The sequence below is a fragment of the Pseudonaja textilis genome, chromosome 2 (genome assembly GCF_049901715.1).
Source record: "Pseudonaja textilis isolate UNSWEBS1 chromosome 2, rPseTex1.2, whole genome shotgun sequence".
Lineage (NCBI taxonomy): Eukaryota > Metazoa > Chordata > Lepidosauria > Squamata > Elapidae > Pseudonaja > Pseudonaja textilis.
This window is the reverse complement of record NC_141991.1, coordinates 12766097-12781808: the sequence shown is the minus strand read 5'-3', so window position 1 is coordinate 12781808 and position 15712 is coordinate 12766097. Positions and strand designations below refer to the sequence as shown.

The window sequence follows — 15712 nt, the reverse complement described above, 5'->3', positions numbered from 1 at the left end:
CAGTCTCACCATTATATCATGATGACCCAAACTGGATGCAGTATTCCCAGTGTAGCATTACCAAGGCATTATAAAGTAGTATTAACACTTCGCGTGAGTCACGATCACCTTAAGCAACTGAGTACAATGTTAGTAAAGTGATGTTTGGGGGTATGGGGAGGAAGAACCACAATCCAGATATTGCCAAGTTTTCCTCCATGCCAGTTCTGTCACTTGACTCTGCCCAAACTCGAGCCTTCCTCCTCCCCCTTCCTCCCCAAAAGGATTCATTGTTGAAGGAGAAGTTTCTTTTCCAGAATTTCAGCACCTGGACAGCAACACCAACGTGCCTACCGTCCTTGTCCTATTGTTTCTTTTTTATTTTTCTTATATGTATCCATTTCATGTCTTCAAAACTATGTATTTATACTTATACCTATTATCTTGTAAGCGATTGACAAATCAAATAAATAAATAAATAAATAAAATAAAATAAAATAAAATAAAATAAAATAAAATAAAATAAAATAAACTTTGAATCCCTACACAGGACAGATTAGGAAAATCCAGGTTTGAACTAAGCCAGAATCTCCAAACGACTAGCTGAAGAATTCTGGGATTCTTTAAGATATTCTTTAAGAATTCTGGGATTCCTATAAGATATATAGATAACGTCATTATCCTTAGACTGTTCAGACCCACAGTCCCTTCCAAAATATATACAACAGCGAGAAATACAATTAATCACTTAAGAAGTCGCAAAGCCCCCTTTCCCCCCACCTCAATCTGACTCCTTTGCGTCATCAGCGAGCAGCCATTGAGAAAAATGGGGCGGGGCGCACTCGGTAGCAAGGACAGGTCAGCCAGAGGAGAAAAGGAAGTGGGAGCGGGAATGGAGCAGGAATCAGCCTCTGAGTGGAATGGAGGCAGGCAGATGAAGATTTTGAGCCCCCTCTTTTCTTTTGTGTGTGTGTATGCTAGGCAAATGTTTGATTTCCCTACAGTATAATCACTGCCTGGCATCTATGACTGTGTGCACGCTGGCCCTAATGGGCTTGAGGACAGTGGCCACCTTCGTCATCCTGCTGGGGAATGGTGACTGTGAGTAATAACAACAATGATAACAATAATAATAGTGATATGTTATTGTGGCATAAATGTCTATGGAGCTTCTCAGTCATCCAGGTCATCACGTGGGATGTCGCAAAGCCCTCTCCTCCCCCCCGCCCCCCAATCTGACTCCTTTGCTTCATCAGCGAGCAGCCATTGAGAAAAATAGGGCGGGGCGCAGTCGGTAGAAAGAAAGGTTCAGCCAGAGGAAAAAGGGAAGTGGGAGCGGGAAGTGGTTGTCCCAAAGGTGTTTTTTTTTTTTTCAAGAGACAACTGTACTTTCTGGTTTTTCTTTAAAGACGTTTTGCTTCTCAGATAACAGATAATCAGAGTTGGAAGGGACCTTGTAGGTCATCTAGTCCAACCCCCCGCCCAAGCGGGAGACTCTACACCACGTCTTACAGATGGGAGTCCAATCTCTTCTTGAAAGCTTGTGGGGGGTGGGGGGTGGGCTGGACTAGACCAGGGATAGCAAACCTTTTGGATCACCAAACTCATAATTTTGAATCCCGTGGACCAGAGACCCTGGGAAAATCCCCCAAAAAATGTCTGCAGGAAAATTCCCCATCCTGTTTTCCTACAGATCCATCATTCTTTATTTGGGATTGCAGGATAATTTCTTCAGCTCCATTCTCAGGGGGAGGGGCAGAGGGAGAGAGAGAGAGAGAGAGAGAGAGAGAGAGAAAATGAGTGAGTGAGTTTTGGCTTTATGCAAGGAAAGCAGCAGAAGCAGCAAAAGTCTTTCTTTCTCTCCCCCAAACTCTGCCAGAAATGAGTCTTTGTGTGGCTTGTTGTGCCGGTGCAGCCTCTTGGAGCAGGTTGCCTTGCAGGGTCCCAAAGACTAATTTCTGGCAGAGTTTGGGGGAGAGAAAGAAAAACTTTTGCTGCTTTCTTTACATGCACCCTAAAGCAGCAGAAGAAAGAAGCAACCTGGTGGCCAAGCAAGATGTGTGGGGTACATGGGACAAGTTTCCCTTGTCTGCCCTTTCCCCCCTCCCCTCACTACCTTGTGTTGTTCACAATGCAAGTGATGCAAGCCTTGTGTTCCCACAGGCCACGTGGGCAGCGCAGCCTTGTGTTCCTGCGCAGCCTGGATTAATTGCTTTGGAGGTGACATTTCTCTGCAGACCAACATTTTCTCGTGGACCACCAGTGGTCCCCTGAAATAGTTCTAGGCCATTTCAGACAAATGGCTGTCCAACCTCTCTGTTAGCATTCCAGCAAACCTCCATTCCAATCAGTAACTCCGAGATAAACATATCTCAAAAGTATCTTTATTAGAATAGCGCCTGCCACATCTGTGGAATCCCGAATCTAAACACATTTTTGGACTTTCCACAATTTCCCAAACTGCAAATACATCCCCTCCTTGGTCATCATTGCATCACGATCCATCCAAAAGTAAGTTTCTTATTTCATCCTGCGCCATATTAAATGACCTGGAACCAACAAAAGAGTTTTATTTTGTCTATTCAGAGCTACTTAATTGTAATCACCCTCCTCTCACTTTCTCAGGCTATGTGGCAGTGTGGAATATGGCTTCCAAAGCTGACACACTCTCTTGATAAACCCAGAAATGGGGGAGGGAGACTAAGGGAGTGGAGGAGGAAAACTAGAGGGGAATAAATAGACAGCCTGCTGCCAAACTGTTGCCTACACCTGTCATTCATATTTATTGTAAATAGTCTTACTGTATACAGTAAACAGTTGGGTCCTTTTACTGTGTTGATTGCCATCTTCTCAAATTAAAAAAAACCAAACATTTCCAGGTCAAAACAAACTGGTTCATACGATGTTGGTTATGTTGTGTTGTGTTAACTGACTAGCTAACTCAGGAAAAAGGCACCGTGTGACAAAATGGATAAAAAAATCCCTTCTTTCTTCCTGTCACTCTAAGCCATTTAGAATATAGAATAATAAGTTGGAAGTGACCTTGGAGATCTTCTAGTCCAACCCCTGGCTCAAGCAGGAAATCCTATGTGACCAATTCAGACAAACAGTCGGCCTGTTTCTTTTTCTGAGGCAAGCTATTCCATTGGTTGGTTGCTCTCTCACCTCCAGGAATTTTATTGCGGAAAAAAGGATGACTTCGTTTTTTATTTCCTTCCTTATCCTCTTTCTTTCTTTCTTTCTTTCTTTCTTTCTTTCTTTCTTTCTTTCTTTCTTTCTTTCTTTCTTTTGATTTCCTTCTTTTTCCTCTTTCTTTCTTTCTTTCTTTCTTTCTTTCTTTGATTTCTTTCTTTCCTCTTTCTTTCTTTTCCTTCTTTTTTCTTTCTTTCTTTCTTTCTTTCTTTCTTTCTTTCTTTCTTCCTTCCTTCCTTTCTTTCTTCCTTCCTTCCTTCCTTCCTTCCTTCCTTCCTTTCTTTCTTTCTTTCTTTCTTTCTTTCTTTCTTCTTCTTCCACTTGGTGTTATCTCTCTTTCCCTCCAAGGTCATCTTTCCTTTTGCCTCCTCACTTTATTTGTATTGATCCTGGTCCACCAAATTATACCCTTTGTGGTAAGAACAGGAAAGGGATCACCTGGTGTCCAACTTTCCATCTCTATGCTGCTACTGTTACATACATTAAAGGATTGAGGCCATAATTGCCAAAGGCTGCTTCCTATGATGAGAAGAGAGGCAATAAATAAATAAGTAAGTAAGTAAGTAAGTAAATATCTAAATTACCCCACAGAATTGTAATTGTAATTCTGGCTCACAAAGGTTTTGTGCTTTGGATAGATAGATGATAGGTATAGATAGGTAGGTAGGTACGTTGGTAGGTAAGTAGGTAGATTAGAGATGGAGATAAGGTAACGTTTGCCCTCACACATCTGTACTACTCATTTCTGGCTCTAGGGGGCAGTGTTCATCTCCATTACAAAGCCGAAGAGCCAGCGCTGTCCAAAGACATCTCCATGGTCATGTGGCTGGCATGACTAAATGCCAAAGGCGCACGGAACGCTGTTACCTTCCCACCAAACTGGTCCCTACTTTTCTACTTGCATTTTTACATGCTTTCGAGCTGCTAGATTGGTAGAAGCTGGGACAAGTAATGGGAGCTCACTCCATTATGCGGCGCTAGGGATTCGAAACTTTCTGATCAACAAGCTCAGCGTCTTAGCCACAGAGCCACCGCACCCTTTGAGATGGAGATAAAAATAGACAATAGATAGATAATAGGTAGGAAGGTAGGTAGGTAGGTAGATAGATGGATAGATAAATAGATAGATAGAGATAGATATATAAAGTTGTTAGAATTCTTCTCTTTTCACTCAAACCTGTTTATATCTTTTCCCGCTTTTGCTTGCTTACTGTTCAGTTTTGTTCAGTGTTTGGTATTTGCTGAAGTTTGGTAAATAAACTAAGGTATGCTATTTTTCTTGGCCATATTAAATGGGGAGTGTAGCTTTTTGGACTTGGATATCCAATTTTACTTTTGTGCCAGATGCAAACTAAATTGGAAACTACCCAATATATTTGCATTCTCCCTAGCAACAATCTGCTATCAATCTGCACTTTGTCCTTCGCCCATCTGTTTGATGTTTGCCTTCCTCCCTCCTCCCTTCAACACTGGCAATACCTCACAGGAGAAGTGGGAGGTAATAGCCTCCCTTCCTCAGCCTGGCCTCCACCTTTCAGGCAAAAAAAACCCCAGGATTAAATCTTGAGGAAAAGATCTTTTTTCAACAACAACTCCTGGTATTCAGAAGCAGGTCTCACCTTGGCAGCCTGTCATGCCATCACTTTAATCTACCTGAGCAAAAGGCAATGTTTTTCTCGAATCCAGCTCAGGTCCTATTGACTTTATTGCACCACAGTCCTAGAATCTCCTGGGACTTTTCCCCTCCAGAAAATTCTCCAGATCCACCTCTCTGTGTTTCTTTTTTTGTTTGCCAAGTTAACTGTTTTATGGCACATAACATGCAAATTGTAGAATATACAATATAGATAAATAACTGAATACAGTTTTATTTATACAACAAACACTAGACCACGGGGATGCTGCAATAGTGATAAGTGTGAAAAATAACTATAAGTCACTTCTTCCAGTGCTGTTGTAACTTTGAGTGGTCACTAAAGAAATAGTTGTAAGTTTAGGACTGCCTGTACTGCTACTCCAGAGCTGCAAACTTAATGTAAGACCCGCCTCTCATCAGCTTAACTCACCAGCTAACTGCACAACCTTTGTTTTGCTACTGTTCTGACCCAGGCTTCATCAAACTTAATGAAACACAAACTGAATTTAAAGGTAAAACCTTTTTTAATGTGACGCTGGGAATTACTTGAATTCCCTGCCAAAACCAATTAGACACAGTTCCTCCAAATAAGAGCACGCTTTTCAGTGCTGCAGAATGTTCCAAGAAACAGATGTCCAATTAAGGCTAACATAAATCAACCCAAAACCCTGGGAAAAAATGACCAGAGTATAGAGATTCATGAAGGACTCGGAGATTGCTGAACTGCTTTGCTTCCTGCAAAGGTCTTTGTCATTGAGGACTGACTTTTATCCCTGATGGGAGAGGCAATCACCTCCTAGCCTTACTCTTGAGTTGCCCTTTTGCTTCAGCTGCTCTCACCTTCTAGCAGTTCTGTGTACATGCGAATTTGGAACAGGCTCCCCATAGTCCTCTGCTTTGCCGCTACCAGACTCCGGAGGCTCCAGAGGCTCCGAAGGCAGCATCCCACTCCCAAGTGGCCCTGGCCCCATCCCTGCATCCAATGCAGGACCCTCATCCAAGTCCTTGCCAGTCTCCCTGACTGGTTCCCTTTCATCCTCACTGTCTGATACCTCTGCCATCTGCACCGGCTGCTGGCGAACCACAACAGCTACCTTCTCACACAGAGTGGGTATCTAGTGGATAAGCAGGACAATTTCCAAAATTCTCTTTAAATCCGGGGAATTCTTCCAGCTAGAAGGGTCCTGTCTGAGCCCCAAATCAGTTTTAGAATGTCAGGGAGTTGCACAGCAGCTGTCCAGATGGAGTTGGAGACATTAACACAAACTTGTGTATATATAAAAGAGGTGTTGTAGTAGAATTCAGTACTGCAGGCTAATTCTGCCCACAGCCAGGAGTTCAATCCTGATTGGTCAGGGTTGACTCAGTCTCTCATCCTTCTGAGGTCAGTAAAATGAGGACCCAGATTGTTGTGGGAAATAAATTGCTATTTCTATAAATAGAAGCCATGGTGGCACAGTGGTTAATATTGCAGACTGGTTCTCCTCACATTCAGGGGTTCAATCCTGACCAGCTTGTTCTGACCCAGGCTTCATAAACTGTAATTATGCACAAACTTAATTTAAAAACAAGATCTATTTTATTGCAATGCTGGGAATTGTTTTCATTCTCAGCCAGAATTAAACTCTAACAGTCCCCCAAGATAAGCACACACCTTTCAGTTCTGTGAAGTGCTGCCAAAAACAGAAGTATCGAGTTAATTATAAAAGAAACCAACCAAAGTACAAGAAAAAAACAACTGAATTACACAGAGCTTCAAGGAAGACTCAGGAACTGATCGAACTACTTTGCTTCCTGCAAAGGTTTCATCATTTAGGCCTGACTTTTATCCCTTATGGGAAGGGCAATCACCTCCCAGCCTTACTTCCAAGTCTCCCCTTTTGTTTCAGCTGTTCTCACCTTCTAGCAGCTCTGCACACATGCGCACTGGGAACAGGCTCCCCTGGTTCCTCTGCTTCGCTGTTGCCAGACTCTGAAGGCAGTACCCCACTCTCAGATGGTCCTGGCCCCAACCCTGCATTGGATGCAGGACCCAAATCTGAGTCCTCTCCAGACTCCCTGACTGATCCCCTTTCTTCCCCACTGTCCGATTCTGCTGCCATCTGCACTGGCTGCCAGCAAACCACAAAACGGCTCAAGATTGACTAGGCCTTCCATCCTTCCAAGGTGGGTAAAATGAGGACCCCAATTGTGGGGGACAATAGGCTGACTCTGTAAACCACTTAGAGAGGACTGTAAAGTACCGTGAAGCCGTACATATAAGTGCTATTGCTATAAAAAATATATTCAACATTTATAGCAGTCTTTGTCATCACCCAGAAAGGGGAAAAAAAAACAACCACAAGATATTCAGGAACACAGGAACATCATGAGGAAAATTAAAGAAAATATAGAACACCCTGAAAAAAAAAAAAGGCGTGAAAAAAGGGAAACTCCCCCTTTATACTTACGGCAACCAATCATAGTGTAGATTGCCTCATGCATAAGTCAGCACTTTCTAACTAACCCACTACAGTTGTGTGTTCTGGCCTATTGTACACTTTATTGTTCCAGGTACTAAACTTAATAGCTTAACATAGTGTCAATTCACCATCCCCCCCCCCCCCACTGGACGTTTCCTACCCAACAGCAACAGATTGAAGGGCTTATCTTGGGGGTTTTCTGTGTGACGATGCAATGAGGATGGCCTGGAGCTGCAGGCCCCTAATTAGACCCTTTTCTCTTCTTCCTTCCCAGGCTTCCTTTTGCATTCCCTGTGGTATTCCTACCTGCAAGCGTCAGAGCCCAACCAGGGGCTGCCCCAATTCTTCTCCAAGGCTTACCTGGATGACCAGCCCATTGCTCGCTATGACAGCCACACTGGGAAGGTGGAGCCTCTGGTGTCTTGGATGGAGAAGATGGAGAAGGAAGATCCCAACCAGGGGAAAAAAGGGAATGAGATGTTGCTCGCCGCTGAGCAGGTTTTCCGAGATGAATTGAGGAGCGTATGGCAAAACGGTGGTTTCTTTGTGTTTGTTTCTTCCTCCAGCTGACTTTTATTATTCCAAGGGAGAAATGAAGAGGGGAGGGGGGAGGGAAGGAGAAACATACCCCTGAGGTGGGCTTAAAATTTTTTAGCAACTGGGTCTCTGCCCGGTTGCTGGGTGGGCATGGCCATGGTGGGTGTCAGACTCCTGCACCATGATGGGGGGTATTTTCATCCTCCCTGGGCTTACTTGAGCCTCCAGGAGGGCAAAAATGGCCTCCCTGGGCTTCAAAGGCTCTCTGGAGGCTGGAAACAGGCTGTCAGGGCTCCGACAATCCACCCCCATTCAAATCATGAGTCTCTAGCTGCATCTTCCAGAGTTTAAAAAAGATTTATTAGGAGTAACATGCCGGCACTACCTGGGTGCAGCCAACTCTAAGACACATCATTCATCTCACCCTTGACCCTGGTCTTCCCCTCCACCCCCTGGGTGTATATTCTCCAATGGACACATCCACAGCCAATATTTCTCTTTTAGAGTTGTCATGGGCCCATTTCCGGCCTTCTGGAACTTCGGGGGGGGCATTTTTCACCCTCCCCGAGCTTCTGCATGGGCCTTGCACTTACCTGGGATCCAAAATGGGCCGCTTGGAGACTCCTGGGAGGGGAGGAATGGGGTGGGTGGGCGGGGCCAGCCTTTCATTGCAACTGCTGGTGCAGTGAACCAGATGTAAAATTAACATCCGGTTTGCCCGAACCGGTGTGAATCGGTAGCAGCCCACCCCCATCTCACAAGGAAGGGAGATGGGGCCATATAACCCAACTTCAGGCTACAAAATGCAGAATTTTTGCCTTTCCCCTTTTTAAGTTCCAGCACTGAAACGAGATGGTGATGATTTTTTTTCTTTCCTCTAAAAGAAAGAAAAACTCCAGATTATTTTACTTCACCCAAAATACTGGCCGTTGCATGATATGGGAAAAGTTTGTTGTAGGCCCGTGATGGCGAACCTATGGCATGTGTGCCACAGGTTGCACGCAGAGCCATTTGTGCAGGCACGTGAGCCCCAGCCAAACTTACCTGCACTGCACATGTGTGCACTTCCCCACTGATTTTCAGCCCATTTGAGGCCATTTTCACCCTCCTGGAGGCTCGAGGGAAGCCTCTGCAGCCTTGGGAGGCTGAAAAATGGGCCTTCTGGAAATACTGGAAGTGCCCGTTTTCAGCCTACAGAGGGCCTCTGGAGCCCAGGGTAGACTGCTTTTGGCACCTAACAACAAAAAGGTTTGCCATCACTGGTGTAGGCATTCTTCACTTTTCTCCCTGTTGTACAACATGGAGGCCAATCAAGATTATGGTTCCTTCTCCAGAAGGACTATGAAGTTTATGGTTCCTTCTCCAGAAGAGTTGGAAGGGAAAAGAATCAGACTGAGACTCTACTATAAGCTTTTTTGGGGGGATGGGGGGCTTGGGGAGGAAGTCAGTCCTTCTAATCTTTCTTTCAGAGTCTCACACCTGGCAGGCAATTTTGGGCTGTGAGCTCAGGGAAGACGGGAGCAAAGGAGGGTTTTTGCACTATGGCTATGATGGGATGGACTTCATCAGCTTCGACAAGGAGACCTTCAGATGGGTGACAGCTCAGCCCCAGGCCCAGAAGGTCAAGGAGAAGTGGGAGGATGATTCAGGATGGTCCCAGAGAAACAAAGTCTACTTGGAGACTTGTATTGAGCAGTTGAAGAGTTACTTGTCTTACAGTAAGGAAGCTCTGCAAAGGATAGGTAAGGATAGGTAAGTGCAGGGGAATGCAACTACATAATTTTCTTGGCTGGACTTTTGAATGCTGCTGGTGGGATGGGAGCAGTGGTGGGATGCAATTGGTTTAACAATTGGTTCGGCGAGTATGTGCTTTGCACGCACACGCAGTGTTAACCCCCACACACACCAATTTTAAGCTTAAAAATTTCTATGTCAGTGCTGGTGAGTAAAACAGCTGACTCACAGCAATCTGCTGTGCTGCACGAATCAGCTGAGCTAAAAAACCAGGGAAATATAGGACAGGAAAGGGCAGGGGTGGACGGGCAGGGTCAACTGCTCATCAGAACTACTGATGCGCTAGAACCGGTGCAAACCGGTAGAATCCCACCACTGGATGGGAGGAGGTCTGTAGTTCTCCTTAAGGAGCATAAACTCAATCTTGCATGGAAGGAAGCCTTGTGTAGAAGGTATTTATTGATTTATTTTATTTAGTGCATGGCATCTACCAAGGCTATGCAATCCCTTATATGCAACACGAATAGTGTAGAATAGGGGCATCAAACTCGATTTCATTGAGGGCCACATCAGGGTTGTTTTTGACCTCGGGGGGCTGGTGTGGGTGTGGCAGGATGGGAGCAGCCAGCTTGAGGTCACTCGTGTTGGGGGCGCGAGTGATGGCCCGAAAGCTTTGCCAGCAAAAACAGGCTCCTGAGCTCCGTTTTCATCTGCAACTGCTTCCTGGAACCCTCTGCCAGCAAAAATGGAGCTCAAGAGGCCCAAGCTCTATTTTTCACTGGCAGAGGCACTGCGGGCCAATCGTTTGTTGTTTCCAGGGCAGCCCCATCGGCCAGATCTAAGCACGCTCTCTCTCCATTGTAGTTCTCTGTGTAGAGTTGAAGATTGCTTGCTTGTCTAGTATTTGTCTAACATGTGTGTGTGTGTATGTATGTATGTATGTATGTATGTATGTATGTATGTATGTAGTAGTTTTATATATAAACCACTGTTAAAAGACAAAGCCTCTGTGTCCTGTGTTTTGCTCCTTGGTTGTCTCATAATAATAGTCACACTGTAAACATTCTGACAGTAAGGAAGGTAACACTGATGGACATATGCATGATCCTTGGCCAACAAAAAGTGAAACATACCTCAAGTCTACAACAAACAGATTACACTTTGAAGGAACTTGGCCATAAGATGGAAAAGGGTACACTGTGCATCAAATTTCATTATTATAGTCAATTTCAGGAAAAGTAGTTTTAGCCTTTCTGTGTCATTGATTTCTTGGACTGGTCTACCTAGTAGGACTGACACTTATGTAACATCAAGGTCCACCTTTTGATAGATTCAAGAAAGAAGGGATTGCAGGGATGCAATTCCGTGAGCTTCTTCCAGATGTTGCATTGTCTTGGTAGTTGGAGAGATCCTGTGAGGTGTGCTGTTGTTATTTTTGCAGAGCCTCCAGTGGGGACGGTGATGCACAAGACTGCCAGTGACAAGGTGGAAGTCCTCATCTGCCAGGCCTTTGGCTTCTATCCCAAGGGGATCCAGGCCATCTGGAGGAGGGGTGAAGAGGATTGCAAGTACGGGACCCTCCTTAGGAATGTGGCCCCCAACTCGGATGGGACCTATTATGTCAGGCTCATCATTGAGATCGACCCCAAGGAGAGGGACCTCTTCAACTGCCACATAAAGCACGGCAGCTTACAGGAGCCCCTGGTCTTGGCCTGGAAGGAGAACCCTGAGGAGAAACTGCAAGACTGGGGTTGGTAAAGAAGAATTTTCACCCATGAGGGATTGGGCAATTAGAAAGGGAACTTCACCCTTGGTGCAAAGACAGAACAATTAGCTCACCAGGTGTAGTTCTCTCCACCCTCAATCTCAACCTGTTTGTATCGATGTATTCAGAGGTAGTATTCAGTAGGTTCTGACCAGTTCTGGGGAACCAGTAGCGGACATTTTGAGTAGTTTGGAGAACTGGCTAATACCACCTCTGACTGGCGCCACCCCCATCTATTCTCTGCCTCCCGAGTGCCAGCTGATTGGCTGGGTCTTCTTTTGTTGCCCTGCACAGGAGAACAAAGCTGGAAAGCAGGTTAGTGGGGTGGGGAGGGAATGGAGATTTTGCAGTATATCCTTCCCCTGCCATTCCCACAAGGCACACCATGCCCACCAAGCCACGCCCACGGAACCGGTAGTAAAATCACCTGTCATCTTAACCATAGAACTGTACCCCTGTAGGTAATTTATGTTTTTGTGTCATGTGAGTGAAGGAAAATGGGTGATTCCATCATCTTAACCCTTGTTTAAATGTGCTAGAGCAGTGGTGGCTAACCTTTTTGGGCTCCTGTGCTGAAAATTGTGCTTGTGCTCATGTGCCAGCACCCAGAAGGCAATGCGCCCCTCCATGCATGGCCCACTGCCCCCTTACCTGCACTACGCATGCACGTGCCACCCAACTGATTTTCAGGCCTTTTTCGGCCTCCCAGAGGCTTGAAGGAAGTCTCTGCAGCCTTTGGAGCTAAAAAATGGGCCTGTTTCATCACTTCCGATATTTCCGGAAATACAGGAAATGACAAAACGGGCCTGTTTTTCAGCCTCCAAAGGCTGCAGAGGCTTCCCCTGAGCCTCTGGGAGGTTGAAAAAGGCCCGAAAATCAGCTGGGAGGCAGGCACATGTGCAGTGAGGTAAGTTTGCTTGGGGCTCACATGCCCGCACAAATGGTTCTGTGTGCCACCTGTTTGCCATCATGGTGCTAGAGGATGGTAGAGTGCGAAAGGCACACCTACATTCAAGTCCAGGCATGGTTGTGGTTTCTACAGTTGTGATCCTAGGATTAATCGTTCTTTGGCAGAGGTAAAGCTACTAGAGAGGAATTCATAACAGTTACTTGGCAGTGAGCACCCTCTGGGTGTGCCAGGTGCCAAATCTATGTCCAGGCTTTGTCCTTGAGCTGAGGATCTTTATGTCAACCCTGAAGCAGACCTGACTGAGGCCATCTTTGTGGCTTCAGGCATGGAAGAAGAAGGGACAGAGAGGGTGGAAATCGCCAACTGGGGATTTGTAGTCAAAACAAAAGGTTTTCCTGTGGGAACCAAGGACATTCCAACAGGTGGCTGGGAGAGAAGGAGTAGAGTAACCAAGCAACTGGCCAGCACTTCCATTGGACAATGTGACTGATGACTTGCGGGAAGGGAGAACTTTTATTTTTTAATCAGGTGAAAATCGCAGGAACTTTCAGAGTTGGTTTTTAGCAGTTGTGCCAATATGATATATCCAATAAATTGTCCACCTGCCTCAGAATTCTGCTTTCTATGAGTTCATTCCTTGGAATGCTGACATATGTCAGAAATGGTGTAGGGTCGCCCGCTTGGGTGGTGGGTTGGACTAGATGACCTACAAGGTCCCTTCCAACTTTATTGTCCTGAAGACTGAAGACTCTGTTTTACTTTTAGCCAACAGGAGCCTCCATGTAGGAGTCATTATGGGGGCTGTGACTACTTTCATTCTTCTGGTTTCTGGAATCATCTGGATAAGTAAGTAAGGAGGAAATATCTTTTGCAGCTTGTTCTTCCTTCTGCCCTCACTTCCCACTGGAAAGGTCTTAGGATGATAGATCTGCTTTCTCCGGACCCTTTCTGAATAACTTTCAAACAAGCTCATCTGAAGTCTTGCCCCATGTTCTTCTCAGCCTCTACTTCCATTTGCATGCAAACCTGCATGAGTGCTTGTGTTACAGTGCTTCCATCCTCAACCCCAAGATGCAAACTCTCTGCCTTCAGGATACAATTGGAATATTTGGAACAAGTTTTGGGTTCACTCATAAAATGGCTGCTAGAAAGGGCTTGCATGTTTGTTAAGTACCTGTCCATGGGGCCAGTATAACCAGCTATAAAGCTACAATTTATTTGCTTATTTGTTTATATACGTATGTATGCATTTATGTATGTATGTATGTATGTATGTATGTATGTATGTCCTATTTACAAACCATCCACTTACCTCATAGATTGACTCTGGGAGGTGGTGCACAAATAGACGTAAACCCATAAACACTATATATAAAAGAAGCAGGTACTTTGCACAGTAGCTGGCTAATTAATTCTTGTTTAAGTTTGAAATATTAAAATTAAGAATGCAGGGTCAAGTCAAGGGGCCAATTCGTGGAAGGTTCTGAAGAAATGTGAGCATCACCCTGGTTTTACACAAGGTGGGTATATCAGGTCTCATATATTTATATATCATATATTTATTCCCTCAATTTATGTGTGTTGTCCCAATTTCAGTAACCAAAACCACATTCATAAGACTTCCCAGGGTCACATCATGTAGCCCCAAAGAATCCAAGGGATAAATCCAGCACAAATCCCATAGGAATTGTAACCATACTCCAACTTTCTATGTTTGGAGGTAGAAGCATGGTGACTTAGTGGCTTAATAACACTGGAGATAGTCTTTGTTGAGTCCTAGCACTGCATAACAGGGTGAACTCCCATTACTCACCTTAGCTTCTTCCTACCTAGCAATTTGAAAGTATGTTCTATACGAGTAGATAAATAGGTACCTCTTCAGTGAGGAGTTGAGCCAGTGCTTCATGGGTATAGTTAAAATCCCCCCTGACCCTGAACCTTCCCAGTTGCGATTCCCATTTGAAGGTGACTGGTGAAAAGAGAGGGTCTCAGATGATACTGCAAGAAAGCTGCTCATGTTCCTTTCTGATATGGAGTTAGCTCACCCTCCTGTGGCGAACCTTGGGAAATACCCAAGTGTGAACCAAACAGAGCTAGCAAACAGGCAGCCAAACTACTACTCTGCCTCAGAAGTGGAGCCTCCTGGCTAATGTAACATCGTCATATGCTAAATAAATAAACAACATGTTTGGAGAAAGGAAAAACAATTTACAACAAGGATTAAAATCTTGGACAAAGCTCAGGAGAGAAAAATTTTCTGAATCCTTGAACTTGCTGTTCGGTTGAGTGCCTGAGGATTTCAAGCAATAGCACTTGTACTCTAGGCCTATTTTCATTTAAAAAAATGAAATCACCCTCCTTGATACAAAAAGTGGTATCTGGAGGTGTCTGTCTTCCAGCGCTGACCCCCATTCTATCCCTGCAGGACATCAAAGAAAGGAGAACAAGAACAGCTAAAGAGCATCCAAAATCTTGGCCGCTTTGGGACTTCTTTCCAGATTCTTTGGAGAATCAACCTTAAGAGCTTCTTTCCGCCCCAGCCTCAGGACAGGCAACTCAATCTGCATGCCTGCGTTGCCTGTTTTGGGGTAAAAGTTGCTCTTTTTTAATAAAAAATTCAATATTTATATAAATATTTATAATATTTACATACAAGCTATGCCCAGCCAGTCACATGACCACCAAGCCACACCCACAAATTAGACCATGCCCACAGAACTGGTTAGTGGACCCTGGGATTTAAAATTATGAGTTTGGTGGTCCCTGAGGTGCAAAAGGTTGGTGACCCCTGAACTAGATAACATCATCATCAACGGTGGTATTTGTCAGGAATGTAAGTCACCTAACAGTTGGGTTGGAAAATATATAAACCAGGATAGACATTTTAATACTGTCTCTTTAAGGGAAACCTGGGTTGTTCTGTTCTGTTGTTGCTGAGAGTGTTGGTGTTCCTGCATTTCCCTATTGACTGTTGCTGATCATCGTTATTCTTGGATTTGATGTAAGTCTGTTACTGAACTGTTTTTGATACTGGACTTTGCTATTGGATTATCCCTGGACTGAAAACTGACTGCTTTAACCATGAATGACTTGGACTGCTTGTTGGACTTTGCTTAACTGTTTACTGGAAGCAAAAACCTACATTTTACTATACAGTGTATCTGTGTGCTAGTTGTGTGTTATTCCTCACCACTCTCACTATGTCTCCCTGTATGCGGTGGTAACAAAAAAAAATGAATTCCACCACTGATCATCACAGTAAGTAGTAGCAATTAGCACTAATGAAGTTATGTAGTTTGGGTAATGAAATATCTGCAAGAAAATAGCCAAGCTCAGAGAGCACTAAGGACCTCTCATGTCAACCCTGAGCTACAAATATTCTCCTTTACTGTGACCAGATGATTGCAAAGGATGTAAATCCTCCCATTTCCCCCCAGTCAGTTAAAACTGAAGAAGCTTCTTGGATGAGATGTGAAACGTTTTCAAAACAATAACAG

The 15712-nt window shown here is 44.6% G+C and overlaps 1 protein-coding gene across 2 annotated transcripts; it reads left to right on the top strand.

Moving 5' to 3' along the window:
- The first annotated feature begins 886 nt into the window (after window positions 1–886).
- Window positions 887–15373, top strand: LOC113451498 (zinc-alpha-2-glycoprotein-like). Of its 2 annotated transcripts, XM_087928403.1 has the most exons (7): window positions 887–1080; window positions 7544–7804; window positions 9276–9548; window positions 10982–11290; window positions 12981–13061; window positions 13660–13735; window positions 14641–15373. In XM_087928403.1, the coding sequence occupies exons 1-6, from the start codon at window positions 954–956 to the stop codon at window positions 13710–13712; spliced, it is 1104 nt and encodes a 367-aa protein (XP_087784529.1). In that variant the 5' UTR covers window positions 887–953; the 3' UTR covers window positions 13713–13735; window positions 14641–15373. The 2 variants fall into 2 exon arrangements, with proteins under 2 accessions (XP_087784529.1, XP_087784530.1); XM_087928404.1 differs by having other exon boundaries at window positions 13535–15373.
- Window positions 15374–15712: the final 339 nt, after the last annotated feature.